Source organism: Lactuca saligna, chromosome 4 (genome assembly GCF_052625555.1).
Source record: "Lactuca saligna cultivar CGN05327 chromosome 4, ASM5262555v1, whole genome shotgun sequence".
Lineage (NCBI taxonomy): Eukaryota > Viridiplantae > Streptophyta > Magnoliopsida > Asterales > Asteraceae > Lactuca > Lactuca saligna.
The window spans coordinates 20572800-20586758 of record NC_136420.1 but is presented as its reverse complement, the minus strand read 5'-3'; the positions used below and the strand labels follow the sequence as shown (position 1 = coordinate 20586758).

The following is a 13959-nucleotide window of genomic DNA, read 5'->3' as shown; positions in this document are numbered from 1 at the left end:
GATTTTAAGTCATTTATAGTAAAAATTGTGCATTGAAATTTTAACAATCAAGGCACAATACTTCTGGTTTTCCAATATTATGAAATTATACTATGATAATCTTTAACCAATTATAGCATTATAAATTTCATATTAACCTATTAAGACTTTTTACTTTTAATTTTTTTTCCTATTAAGACATTACACTTTGAAAATCTAATCGATCAAAGACATTTTACTTTTAAAATATTAAACTTGTTTTATTCTAGTTACCAATTATATCATTATACTTGCATTGTTTTCATATTAAGATACTATTATTTGAAATCTAACCAATTATGGTTTCATATTTTTGCATAATAAGACATCAATTCCTTATGGTTATTAGGCTTTCAAAACTTACATATTTAGACATTATAGATTGGTTATCTAAACTTGTTTGATTTAGGCTACGAATCATACCATTTTTCCTATTAAGTTATTGTACTTTCAAAATCCAACATTGTACTTTCAACTCCTTTTTCTATTAAAACATTACACATTTAATTATTTTTCTTCTAAGACGTTACATATTAAAAAATTAATCAAGTAAGACTTGTATTTTTCAAATCTAAACTTGTTTGTACTGTTAACATTTATAGTATTTTATATTCAAAAATTTAAATGTTGTACTGTTAACTTTTTTTCTTATTAAGACAATGCACTTTGAAAACATTTTACCTTTCAACTTTTTTCTTAACAAGACAATACACTTTGAAAATCTAACATACTTACACATTATACTTTGAAAGTCGAAACAATTATAACATTGTACTTTATAAACCTGTTAAAATATTTTCTCACATGTTTGATTTTGGTTATCAATTGTAACATTGCGCTTTCAATTTTTTTTCTGTTACTTTTTTTTTTTTTTTTTCATATTAAGACAATGTGCTTGGAAATCTAAGTAATTATAGCATTATTATTTTAATTTTAGCATTATAGTCTCAATATGTAGCCTATAAAGACATTGCATTTTAAAAGTTTAACCTATTAAGACTTTGAAACTTAAAAATCTAAATTTGTTTTAACCTATTAGTCTCTTTTGATCACAAAATTAATTTCAAATTAATTCTTGATCAATACTAATTAAATAATACGATTTCATATTAATATGTTATACTTGTAATATATTAATAAATCATAAATAACCTTATTATATATATATATATATATATATATATATATATATATATATATATATATATAGCATATCCCACCGTGGATTGAAAGTCGTCCAGATAACCAGGCCAATCCGTCAGAAAAAGCGCACAGGTTATTGGAAACATAATCAATGTAAGCATGAAGTGTAGTTCTAGGGTCATGATGAATTAGCATGCTAAACATTGATGCTCCTTTTAAGTACCTCGGGATCCGCTTAATGGTTGACAAGTGATTAACAGTATGTGAGTGCATGAATTGACATGCTTTGTTTAACAACATATGCAATATCAGGTTGAGACAAGGTGACATACCGAAATGCACCTACTATTTGATGATATTGAACTTATTTAACAATATTGAATTGGGTCATCAAGTGGATGACTGTCACCAAGGAAAAGATTAGCATTAGTGGAAATCGGTGTGTGCATAGGGTTGGCTTTGGATAAATTTGCACATTCAAGTAACTCCAACATATACTTCTGTTGTGACAAAATTATGTCCTTTCCACATGGAATGATTTCGATCCCTAGAATATAGGAGAGTCGACCCATATCTTAAATGAGAAATGAATGTCCCAAACTTTGAACCACTTGATTACTCACCAGAAGAGTGATGGATCCGTTTTAAACCATATAACGACTTGTGTAAAAGGCACACGTGATCTGGTTTTTATGGATCCATAAAACCATGTGGTTGCTGTAAATATACCGTCTCTCATAGGTCACCATGGAGGAATGCATTTTGAACATTAAGCTATCGTAATTGCCAATTTTATGTAATAGCTAGGGAGAGAATAAGGCGAATTGTTGTAAATTTCACAATAGGACTAAAAGTCTCATGATAATCTACCCATTGTTGTTGGTGAAAACCTTTTCCATTAGGATCACATTTCACCTTATAAACCCATTGACAGTCAAGCACATTAGTGTTTGAGACACAAGGAACGAGTGACCATGTGCTATTCCGTAACAGTGTTGCATACTCTTCAGCCATGGCTTGATGCCATTTAGGGGTGGTGGCATGAGTATGGAAGGAGGAGGCATTATATTTCATAGTAGGTTTTGGATGGGATCTTAAGTATGAAGGATAGGTTGTTTATGAGGTTGGAATAAGATCTAAAGATGAGGAAGAGGTGGGTGATGTTTGAGTGTAGTGGTTGTAGTATTGGTTTGAGGATGAGAGTAACGCTCGAAGTCGGTAGTAGTAGTAGGATTATTGTTTAAGTGTGAGCGTCGAACATATATTTTAGGTAGTGTAGGGGTGAGCGGTGGTAGGGAAGTAGTAGGCGATGGTGAGGTGGATGTGATGTTAGGGGATGGTTCGAAAAGTGGATCAAGAGGAGTGGAGAAAGGTGCGTCAACGACGTCAGATGGTGGAATGGGATATGATGCGTAATGTAGTTCTAGGAGCAAAGAGTTTTCCAGTGAGGATGCAGATTTAGTGAAGATAAATGATTGTTCATTGAATCGAACATAGAGGACAATATAAATGTGTTTAGTTTGTCGATCCAAGCATCGATGGTGTAGAATCAAAGTCCATTTTGTGTTTGTTGTGTGGACGTAAATGAGGACAACATTGACACCCAAAGACTCATAAAAAATGTGTTTGATAATCCAACTTTGGTCATCTAACTAGGGATGAGCATCAGTTGGTTTGGGTTAGTTTTTGGCTAAAACCAAACCAAACCGTAGAAAGTCGGTTTTTCGGTTTTTAAACCCCTATAGGTTCGGTTTTTGCATGGGTCGGTTTTTCGGTTTTCCGGGTTAGGTTTATGGGTTTTCGGTTTTAAACCGTGGGTTTATGAGCTCCTGTTTTTTTTCTAGATTTTGGGTTCAAACCTAGTGAAAATACGTTGCGATAAATACTATTGTATTTACTTTAAATATAATAAAATAAAGAGTACGAATTCTAGTATTATAAAAGCATGAAAGTGTTCAAAAGATCAAAGTTTAACACCATTAATAGTTTGTTGAAAATAAACATAAAGTATTAAAGAGATAAAGTATAAAGTCTAAAAATAAAAGTTTAAATCATAATATAAATAATATATGTGTGGGTCGGTTCGGTTTTTATGGGCGGTTTTATACGTCAAAACCGAACAAAACCATTATTTTTCGGTTTTTGTAAAATTCAAACCTAAACCGTCGGTTATTGCTTTGGTTTCGGTTTTTCGGTTTCGGTTATATCGGTTTTGTTTTTGCTTATCCCTACATCTGACTCGGTAAGAAATGTCTGACTTAGAAAGGAGTTGGCAGGAGGCTGACTGAGAAAGAAAGCAAAACTTTACAATAATACCTTTGGTCTTGGATAAAAACAAGTGAAATGGAAGGTTGCAAGAATTGAACTCGGGTCTCCCCAATACATATAATGATGTTTACCAACATGTTAAAGGGTTTTTTGTGTTTTAATCTCTAAAATAGTATATTTAATGTCTATTATACTGGAAGTTTCTGTATACATTATTATTATTATTATTATTATTATTATAAAGAGCATCAGGGTAAAATGATCATTTTGCATCAGTCAACACATTGAATCAGATCCTTCCTAATAAATGAAAATAATTTTGCCACATGTCATTCTCTAATGCATTATGCCACATGTCATTTTGTCATAATTTTGAGATATTTATTTTCCATTTGTCATTTATTCTATTTTTTATTTTTCAATATATGATTAATTTAGTTTCTATAAATAAAAGATACCATAATAACTATATTAATTTTAAATTTTAAATTTCAAACTTCAATTTCAATTTTAAATAAATTACAGTTTAAACCTTCGTATTTAACATATTGTTATAACTAACATGTTTATTACACGGGTCTGACAACTAAACACATAAATTTAATTTATTTTTTTGCATGTTTTTTTTTTCTCATAAGTTTTACTTATTTCAAATTTTACGTTTAATTATTTGTATTTAACATTTTGTTTTAATGAACCCGTATAATATACGGGTTTCACAACTAGTATATGATCAAACAGCATAGTTTTTTACTCAGTCAAAACTTATTACTCAGATAGACCTTTCTCAATCAGACTTTCTCAGTCAGCAACTATCAAACTTACATTATTACAATCTATTATTGCAAGATACGACAAACTTACATTATTATAATCTATTATTGTAAGATATTATTCTAATACGACAAAAGCAATTATTCTTCTCGCATATTACGACAAAAGGACTCACATTGACAACATGTGCTAATTGCCAACATGTATTTTCATAACTGTCTGTGTGAAAGCAGGGGTGGGGGAGGGGCAGGTAAAGTAAGATTTTATTTTTTATTTTTTCTAAATATTATAATATTGAAATTAATAGAGAAAATAAAAAAACAAATGAAAAAGATAAAAAAAAATAATTTCAAATTATTTATGGACCAAATCTATCAAAGTTTAATTAATTTTTTTTACTCCATTCAACTTTTTTCTAACGGACCAAATTTGCAGTTTAGTACTCATTTTACAAAACTCACGATCCGGCGACCTGCTAAGTGAGAATGGTTTTAATTTTGGAAAGGTTTTATAAATAACCATTGGAATTGGGAAGCCAAAAGGTTTAGGTCGGTGTATTGGCGCATAAAATATACTCTTCCTTCTTCACTTCACTCATCCCTGTCACGATCAAGATTCTAGACTCTTCCGGAGTACTCAAGAAAATGGGAGAACTTACAAATATAACACGATAGAGCATGGAACGTCCTAGATTTCTCTAGGACATCAAAGAATGATTTAGAACATATCATGAAGACTTGTAAATATATGTAACCTGGTAGAATTTTCTAGATTAGTCAAGAACATAGGAATAATGTAGTAATATCTAGAAACTTCCCAAGAGGGGGAAGGACAAGTATAAATAGGGAGGAGCTCATTTGCTCCAAACCATTGGAAGTTCTCTTGTATTCTCTTGTACTCTATAATAGAAGTCTTCTTTCGTTTGTAGAAATTTCGAAGCCTTTATTCTCTTGCTTACTTAGTCGTTTATACATCCAAAGGAAGCGTCGTAGCCTGACTTAGTCGAAGTTACACTAAGTGGCACACGGTGATTGTGTTGTCCCGTGACACGTGGTATCAGAGCCTGGTTCGTACAAGCAACAGATCATGACTACAGAAGCAGGAAGTAGCGAAGTAGCAAACCTACCCCCTGTTGTCGAAGAAAGAGGAAGAAAGTCCAAGAAGAGGGACCAATCGATAGATGCCTTGGCAAGCCTAGAAACCAAGCTTACAAGGACGGAGATCAACGTCGGGGAGATCCTTGAATGGAAGGATACCGTCGATCAGTTCGTTGCGGAGATAAGTGACACAAGCGATGGATTGAAGGAGACCATCGGTGTCATCAAGGAAGAAGTCCTTGGACTTGTCAACACCTTGCGGAATGAGTTTCGCGAAAAGATAAGCTCTTTAGAAGATGAAGTGAAGCTATGCAAAGCAACGATCGCCGGAGGATCTGTCACGAAGATGACGCCACACACAGAAGCACCTAAGCCCTCGAAATATGGAGGTAAACGTGATCCTAAACTACTCGAAGAATTTTTCTGGTCCCTAGAATGTTATTTCAATACCTTCGGAGTAAAAGAAGACAAGTACAAAATAGACACAGCTGTTCTATACTTGAGTGAAAATGCGGCACTATGGTGGAGGCGGAAGCATGGTGACATGGAAAAGGGCTTGTATGTCATAGACACGTGGGATGAGTTTAAGAGACAACTCAAGAAACAATTATGTCCCCATAATGCTGAAGACGTGGCCATGAAGAAGCTACGAGGATTGAAACATGTCGGGTCTATTAAAGATTACGTGGCAGAATTTACCGCCTTGATGTTGGAGTTGCCCGATTTACAAGAAAAAGATAAGTTATTTTATTTCCAAGATGGACTACAATCTTGGGCTTATGACGAGCTCAAGAGGAGAAACGTCCAAGACATGGACGAAGCTATAGTAGTAGCGGAAGACCTTATGGACTTCCGAAGAGATACCCCGGCTAGGAAACCTAGTGGGGGAGAAAGACCAACGACAAGGCCGTTACAAAAGGACGATAAACCCACTGCAAGATCGACAACCTTCAAAGGGAAGGCGATTGAAGTAGGTCCTCGAAAGGAAGTCAAGTGCTATTTATGTGACGGCCCTCATCTAATCAGAGATTGTCTCAAAAAGAAAAGTTTCAACGCGATGGTTTTCGAAGAAGAAAAGGAAGGAAGAGACGAGGCACAACTAGGCTCCATGCGACTCCTTAATTCGGTGGCAAAAGAAGACGGCCGCACGATGAAAGAAAAAGGACTCATGTTTGTGAAAGTTGACATAAACAACAAAGTCACTAAAGCCCTAATAGACACAGGTGCGTCCCATAATTTCCTTTCTAAAAACGAAGCTGAAAAGATGAACGTTCAATACACAAAAGAAATAGGCTGGTTGAAAGCTGTCAACTCTCCTTCCGAACCTATCCTTGGAGTCGCTTATAGAGTAATTGTCGAGATCGGAGGATGGAAGGGCCCTATCGATCTAACCGTAGTTCCCATGGATGATTATCACATGGTCTTGGGGATGGAGTTCTTTGACCAGGTACGCCCTTTCTCGTTCGAAAATCAAACCATGCGTATCACCAAAGATTCAACGATACACATCGTACCCGTGGAAAGAAACAAAACAGAGTCCCGTATCTTATCAGCCATACAACTCAACAAGGGACTAAAGAAGAGAGAGGTGACATACTTAGCTACCTTAAAAGAAGAAACTGAACTCTCCAAGTCAGAAGTTACTAAAGAAATCAAGAAGGTACTAGAAGAATTCAAAGACGTAATGCCACCAGAGTTGCCAAAGAAGTTACCACCAAGAAGGGAGGTAGATCACGAAATAGAGCTTGAACCCGGAGCCAAGCCACCAGCAATGTGTCCGTATAGAATGGCTCCACCGGAGTTGGAAGAACTAAGGCGACAGTTGAAAGAGTTACTGGATGCTGGGTTCATTAGACCTTCCAAAGCCCCATTTGGTGCACCAGTACTATTCCAAAAGAAACACGATGGTAGCTTGAGAATGTGCATCGATTATCGAGCACTAAATAAAGTGACGGTGAAGAACAAGTACCCCATACCCTTGGTTGTTGATCTGTTTGATCGACTAGTGAAGGCACGATGGTTTTCAAAGCTGGATTTGCGATCGGGATATTGGCAAGTGCGTATAGCAGCAGGAGACGAACCAAAGACAACGTGCGTAACGAGGTATGGCTCTTTTGAGTTTTTAGTAATGCCCTTTGGGTTAACCAACACACCTGCCACATTTTGCACCTTGATGAATAAAATATTCCACCCGTTCTTGGATAAACTTGTGGTGGTATATTTGGACGATATTGTAGTGTACTCGGAGTCACTCGAAGAACACGTCGAACACCTACGATCGGTTTTCAAAATACTTAAAGAAAACCAACTATATGTGAAAGCAGAGAAGTGTTCCTTTGCCCAAACTGAAGTATCGTTTCTAGGGCATAAAATTATGGGTGGAAAAATCCATATGGACAAAGACAAAGTACGTGCTATAAAAGAATGGGAGGCACCAAAGAACGTAACCGAACTACGCTCGTTCCTAGGCTTAATTAATTATTATCGAAGGTTCATACCCAGCTACTCGGCCAGAGCTACACCGCTGACGGAGCTCCTAAAGAAAAAGGCGACTTGGCAGTGGATGGAAAAGTGTCAAAAGACCTTCGATGACCTGAAGAACGTTGTCATGGAAGAACCAATCTTGAAGCTACCAGATTATTCCAAACAATTCCAGGTACAAACTGATGCTTCTGACTTTACCATCGGAGGAGTATTAATACAGGACAACCACCCTGTGGCGTATGAAAGTTGAAAACTAAACGAGACAGAACGAAGATACCCGGTACACGACAAAGAAATGACAGCAATTGTACATTGCCTTCGAGTATGGAGACATTATTTGCTTGGGAGCCGGTTCGTTATCCAAACCGACAATGTGGCGACTAGTTACTTCCAAAATCAGAAGAAGATAAGTCCTAAGCAAGCTCGTTGGCAAGATTTCTTAGCAGAATTCGATTATATCATGGAATATAAGCCGGGAAAAACCAATGTAATTGCGGATGCCCTGAGTCGAAAGGCCGAACTAGCAACCCTCTCTCGAGTAACATGCGATTTTGCTGACCGGATCAAGGAAGGGCTAAATCAAGATCCGTTAACGAAGAACTTAATGGAAATGGCAAGAGAAGGCAAGACCAGAAAATTTTGGGTCGAAGGCGAATTATTATTCACGGTCGGCAATCGAATGTATGTCCCAAGATGGAACAACTTGAGAAGAGAAATCCTAAAGGAATGTCATGATTCCAAATGGGCTGGACATCCAGGTACTCATCGTACGAAAGCAATTATAGAACGATCCTATTATTGGCCCAATATGCGAAGTGACATAGACGCCTATGTGAGGACTTGCCTTATTTGTCAACAAGATAAAGTCGAACAGGCCAAACCGGCGGGATTATTGGAACCACTACCGATCCCCGAAAGACCATGGGAAAGCATATCGATGGATTTTATTTCAGCATTACCAACATCCGGGTGCGGATCAATAATGGTGATTGTAGATCGATTTTCCAAATATGGAACGTTTATTCCAGCCCCTCGGGATTGCACAGCTGAAGAAGTAGGGCGACTATTCTTCAAGCATGTCGTGAAGTATTGAGGACTTCCTCGAAGCATTATAAGTGATAGAGATCCTCGCTTTACAGGGAAGTTTTGGAGGGAGCTATTTAAGCTAATGGGATCAAAACTCCACTTCTCGACTAGTTTCCACCCTCAAACTGATGGCCAAACTGAAAGGGTAAATCACTTGCTCGAGATTTATTTGAGGCACTTTGTCAGTGCAAACCATCGGGATTGGGCCAAGCTAATTGATGTGGCCCAATTTTCATATAACTTACAATAGAGTGAGGCTACGGGGAAGAGTCCTTTCGAGATTGTAACATGCCAACAACCATTGACGCCCCAAGAACTAACAAACGGTTACAAAGGATCAAGCCCACCTGCGTACAAGTTTGTCAAAGAATGGGACGAGGAACTCGACATAGCAAAGTCTTACTTACACAAGGCAGCCAAGCGAATGAAGAAATGGGCGGACGAAAAGAGGCAACCAAGAGAGTTCATAGTAGGGGACGAGGTGATGGTAAAACTCCCACAAAGGATGTTCAAATCCACCCGAAAGGTACACAAAGGCTTAACACGAAGATACGAGGGGCCATACAAAGTTCTTGAAAAGGTTGGGACCCGATCATACAAGCTAGAATTACCATCCTACTTAAAAATCCATCCCGTATTCCATGTAAGTCTTCTCAAAACTTACAACCGCGATGAAGAAGATCCATCGAGGAGCAAATCACATCGTGCCCCAGTAGCAAACGTGGTCTCATATGACAAGGAGGTGGATGAAATCCTAGCAGATAGAACAGTTCGTAAACGAGGCTTACCCAATTGGACAGAATATTATGTTCGATGGAAGGGACTACCCGATAGCGAGTCCAGTTGGGAACGAGAACAAGATCTGTGGCAGTTCCGAAGCAAGATCGATGAGTACATATCTAAGACTTGACGAGGTCGTCAAGAGCTTAAGTAGGGGAGGGTGTCACGATCAAGATTCTAGACTCTTCCGGAGTACTCAAGAAAATGGGAGAACTTACAAATATAACACATTAGAGCATGGAATGTCCTAGATTTCTCTAGGACATCAAAGAATGATTTAGAACATATCATGAAGACTTGTAAATATATGTAACCTGGTAGAATTTTCTAGATTAGTCAAGAACATAGGAATAATGTAGTAATATCTAGAAACTTCCCAAGAGGGGGAAGGACAAGTATAAATAGGGAGGAGCTCATTTGCTCCAAACCATTGGAAGTTCTCTTATATTCTCTTGTACTCTATAATAGAAGTCTTCTTTCGTTTGTAGAAACTTCGAAGCCTTTATTCTCTTGCTTACTTAGTCGTTTATACATCCAAAGGAAGCGTCGTATCCTGACTTAGTCGAAGTTACACTAAGTGGCACACGGTGATTGTGTTGTCCCGTGACATCCCGCTTCGCTCTCCAAACATCGTCGGAGACGACTCTTCGCGACCTCTGTATATCAGCTCACCGGAGACACAAGCACCCCCACCCTCCGTAGGACACTCACAACCATGTCGGTAATCCTAACAAGTTATGTGTAAGTTTTCATTCATATCATTTTTCTCTTTTCCCTTTTATTTTAGTTCTCTAGGGTTTTTTGTATTTCAGATGCTGTAATCTCCTCTGTATGTATGTATAAGAGAAAAACCGAAGCATATTTGTGTTTTATTTTTTTCAATAAACTCTAGTTTTCTAATTGCACAAATTTTATTGTAATTTAAAGACATAAGGAAACCACATACTTTTTCTGTAGTTTTGTTGATCTTTTTATTGATTTTTTTCTCTGTAAAATCTGATTTAGCGTGTCTGGTACGCTTGTTTCAGAAATCAGAATGTGTTGTTATGAATAACCAATTTTATCAGATCAGATCACAAATGTCTTACTCAAATATCTTTTTGTGAATAACCATTTATGGTTAACAACAACATTGTCATCACGAGTTATTTATTATAAGGGTCACATAATCTGCCACACTTATCAAACACATAGATTGATTCCTCATGGTACATAATTTTCTGAAGATTAAGAGACCAAACTGTACTTTGTTTATTACTTAATATTAATATACATGCAAAATGTCTTAATAGGGTAATAATGAAAAGCTTTTCCATATTGTTTATAGGCTTCAAATTGCAAATGTTGTATGCATCATATGTTCGAAAACCAAATGTTGATGTATAAATTTATTTGTTTACTTGTTCACAACATTCATCACATGTTACAATGCTTTCCTATTAAGTAACTTGTTTACTAGCCAATTTAGCCATGTAGTATTAGTTGTTTGATTTAAAACTGGTTATTGCTGATGCAAGAAACAATGAGGATTCAGACTTGTACTTAGAGCCAATTTACCCACAATTCTAAGAGTTTAAATGTTATCATTTTAAAATTATTTTTAGTTACTTGCCACTGCAGCTTCTCAACCTAATTTTGAATCAACATGGTTCCAACTTAGAAGCCTTTGATCATCTATTACATGTAAGTTTTTAAAGTGCATTGTTGCTCATTCTCCCATTTAAATTACATGGCTTTAATTACAATTAATGTGCACAAACCATTTGGTTGTTTTTTTTTTCAAATGAAACAGATCCTATCAATAAGTTTGTGGATCTTTTTAACATGGATCAGTTACCCCTGCTTCTGATCATGAACCAAATCCATGGGAATTGAATGTTAGTGCATTTCATGTGATACAATTTGTTTCCATCTTTTTCATAAAGTGAAACTTAAATGACATGGAATTTTTTGATAGATCTCTAATGCTTCTTCTGGTCAGCATCTTGGCTTTTTGCTCAGCAAAGTGGATGTGGGTGAGGTTCTTTCTGAAAAAAAAAAACAATTTTATTTAAGGCTATATAATAGAGTAACTATCCGTAAATATAAACTTTTTAACTTTTCTCAATCAGCATGTTGGTTTTCTTTCCTACCTTTTCTGTTGTTCATGGGTTCTATAGAAATCTGAAGGAATCAGAATGGAAGATTCCTTAAGTTACACACTCGGTTGACAAAATGGATGGAATTGGATTCCAATAAACTCCCCCAAAATTTGTGATCAAAGAATAATTACTCAAGAATTGGAATTCCTTTGTTTATTTCTTCATTAAAAATGTCAAAATTTGTCCTTACACCCCAAATATTGTTTTTCGAATCTTGCATCTTCTTTTTTATTCTCACCTCTAATTTATCTTAATAAACAACTCTATAAATGTAGATATTTATAATCAATTGTTATATTATTAATTAGTTATTTGTCTTCCTTTTTAATGGCATATTACTTTTTCTTTTAATGTTTATGAAATTAGAGTATATGCGTTTGATGTTTATATAACTAGTGTTTACTAGTTGTCTTATGAGTAAAATCTTTTCCAGTAAATACATATTATTTTATAAAAAAAAGTCATTGAAGGTTGTTTTGGTCATTTAACATAATTTTCACTTCAATTCTTTTGAATAATTTGCAAACGATTTTTTTTTTTTGCAGGAACCTCTTCGTTCAGCTGTGATGCTTGAACAAGCATCTTATTGATGTTACCTTTTAGCCAAACCAATTATATTAAGAAAGTATGGATTTCGTTTCATTCTTTCTGATGATATTAGTTTAGTTTTTTTTTTTGCTGATTAGAACCTTTATACTCTAACAAATTTACATTTCTATGTCTTGTGTTTAAACCAAACCCTATATTTTTAGGTGCTTCGTTTGTTGAGTAATGGAATGATGGAGAGTTGTCCTCTCTCACTCTGGTCATGTAGGCGCCCCTAACCTTACTTCTGGCCAGTTTTCATTATTGATAGGGAAGATGTAAGAAATTAATAATTAATTAAGTAATTCTTGAAAGATATCATTATTAGTAAAGAAAGAAATTGCAATTAATGTTTTTTTTCTCATTTCTCTTCCATTGATTTGCATTTTACTAGCAAAATAACGTTGGTCAAAAACTTGGATTAGTCATTTGGTTTGAATGTGTTAGGTCTAACATATTGTAGTTGCAGTTGGTTTGTTTATGAGGTTCAATCATGTATTGATTGTCTATCAGCATTTTTACTTGATTTTAATCTTATTGTAATTGTTGGCTGGCTAACAACAACATTGTGATTGTCATTACAAGTTATTATTAAGGTCACATAATCTGCCTGCCACACACTTATTAACATATAGATTGATTCCTCTTGAAGATTGTAAGTAAAGCTTAATTTATGTATTTAATTTCTAATTTCTAGTTGAATGTAATTTTGATGCTAAGCTATAAAACCTTTTATTAAACCATTATACTTTCATAATCTAAACCATGATTATGAAGACATTGTTTACTATGAAGACACTGTACTTTGAAAAACTAAACATGTTTGGTTTTGGATACCAATTATAGTTTACTATCAAAGTCTAACCAATTGCATGCAACATTATACTTCAAATCGTAACATTATATTTTCAAAATCCACTCTTGTAAGACACTGTAGTTTAAATACATTCGAATTTAGAACCTAAACTTGTTTAACCACGGTTACCAATTATAACATTATACTTAATCTTTATTTATTTTTCAAAGTAAGACATCATAGGTATTTATTAGCACTAAGTCTATTATTAGTACAAACCAAGTTCCACAATGGAGTGTTATTTGGATTACAAAACATTTTATTTCTTCCTTAATCTTTCAAGTTTCCACTAAAAGCAGTGTAACGTTGTGGCATGAAGAACTGAATCAAGTTTCACAATCAACACGACCCCCCTTGCAAGGTATGCACTAATCAAGGCTATCTCTCATTACATAAGAATCATTTTTTTAAGGAGAAGTTGAAAGAAGTTAATCAAATGGTAATTTCTTTTCGTAGCAATTAATATTTTTAAACAATACAAAATGCACAACTTTATAATATTAACTAGACACTGGTACAATTCCTTTATGATATTTGGCATGCCATAAAATATTACATATATATATATATATATATATATATATATATATATATATATATATATATATTAAAATGGAACAAATTCCATAGGAACGAAATTCATTTTATTCCGTTTTTGTAAAATGGAAAGAAAATAAGAATTCTGTCAGATTAATTCATTAGTTTTTAGTCCGCTTTTTTCCTCTAT

The 13959-nt window shown here is 35.1% G+C and overlaps 1 protein-coding gene across 1 annotated transcript; it reads left to right on the top strand.

Moving 5' to 3' along the window:
- The first annotated feature begins 5289 nt into the window (after positions 1-5289).
- On the top strand, positions 5290-8034 carry LOC145039354 (uncharacterized). Its single transcript, XM_078987423.1, has one exon. It carries the CDS (start codon positions 5290-5292, stop codon positions 8032-8034), a length of 2745 nt encoding a protein of 914 aa, XP_078843549.1.
- Positions 8035-13959: the final 5925 nt, after the last annotated feature.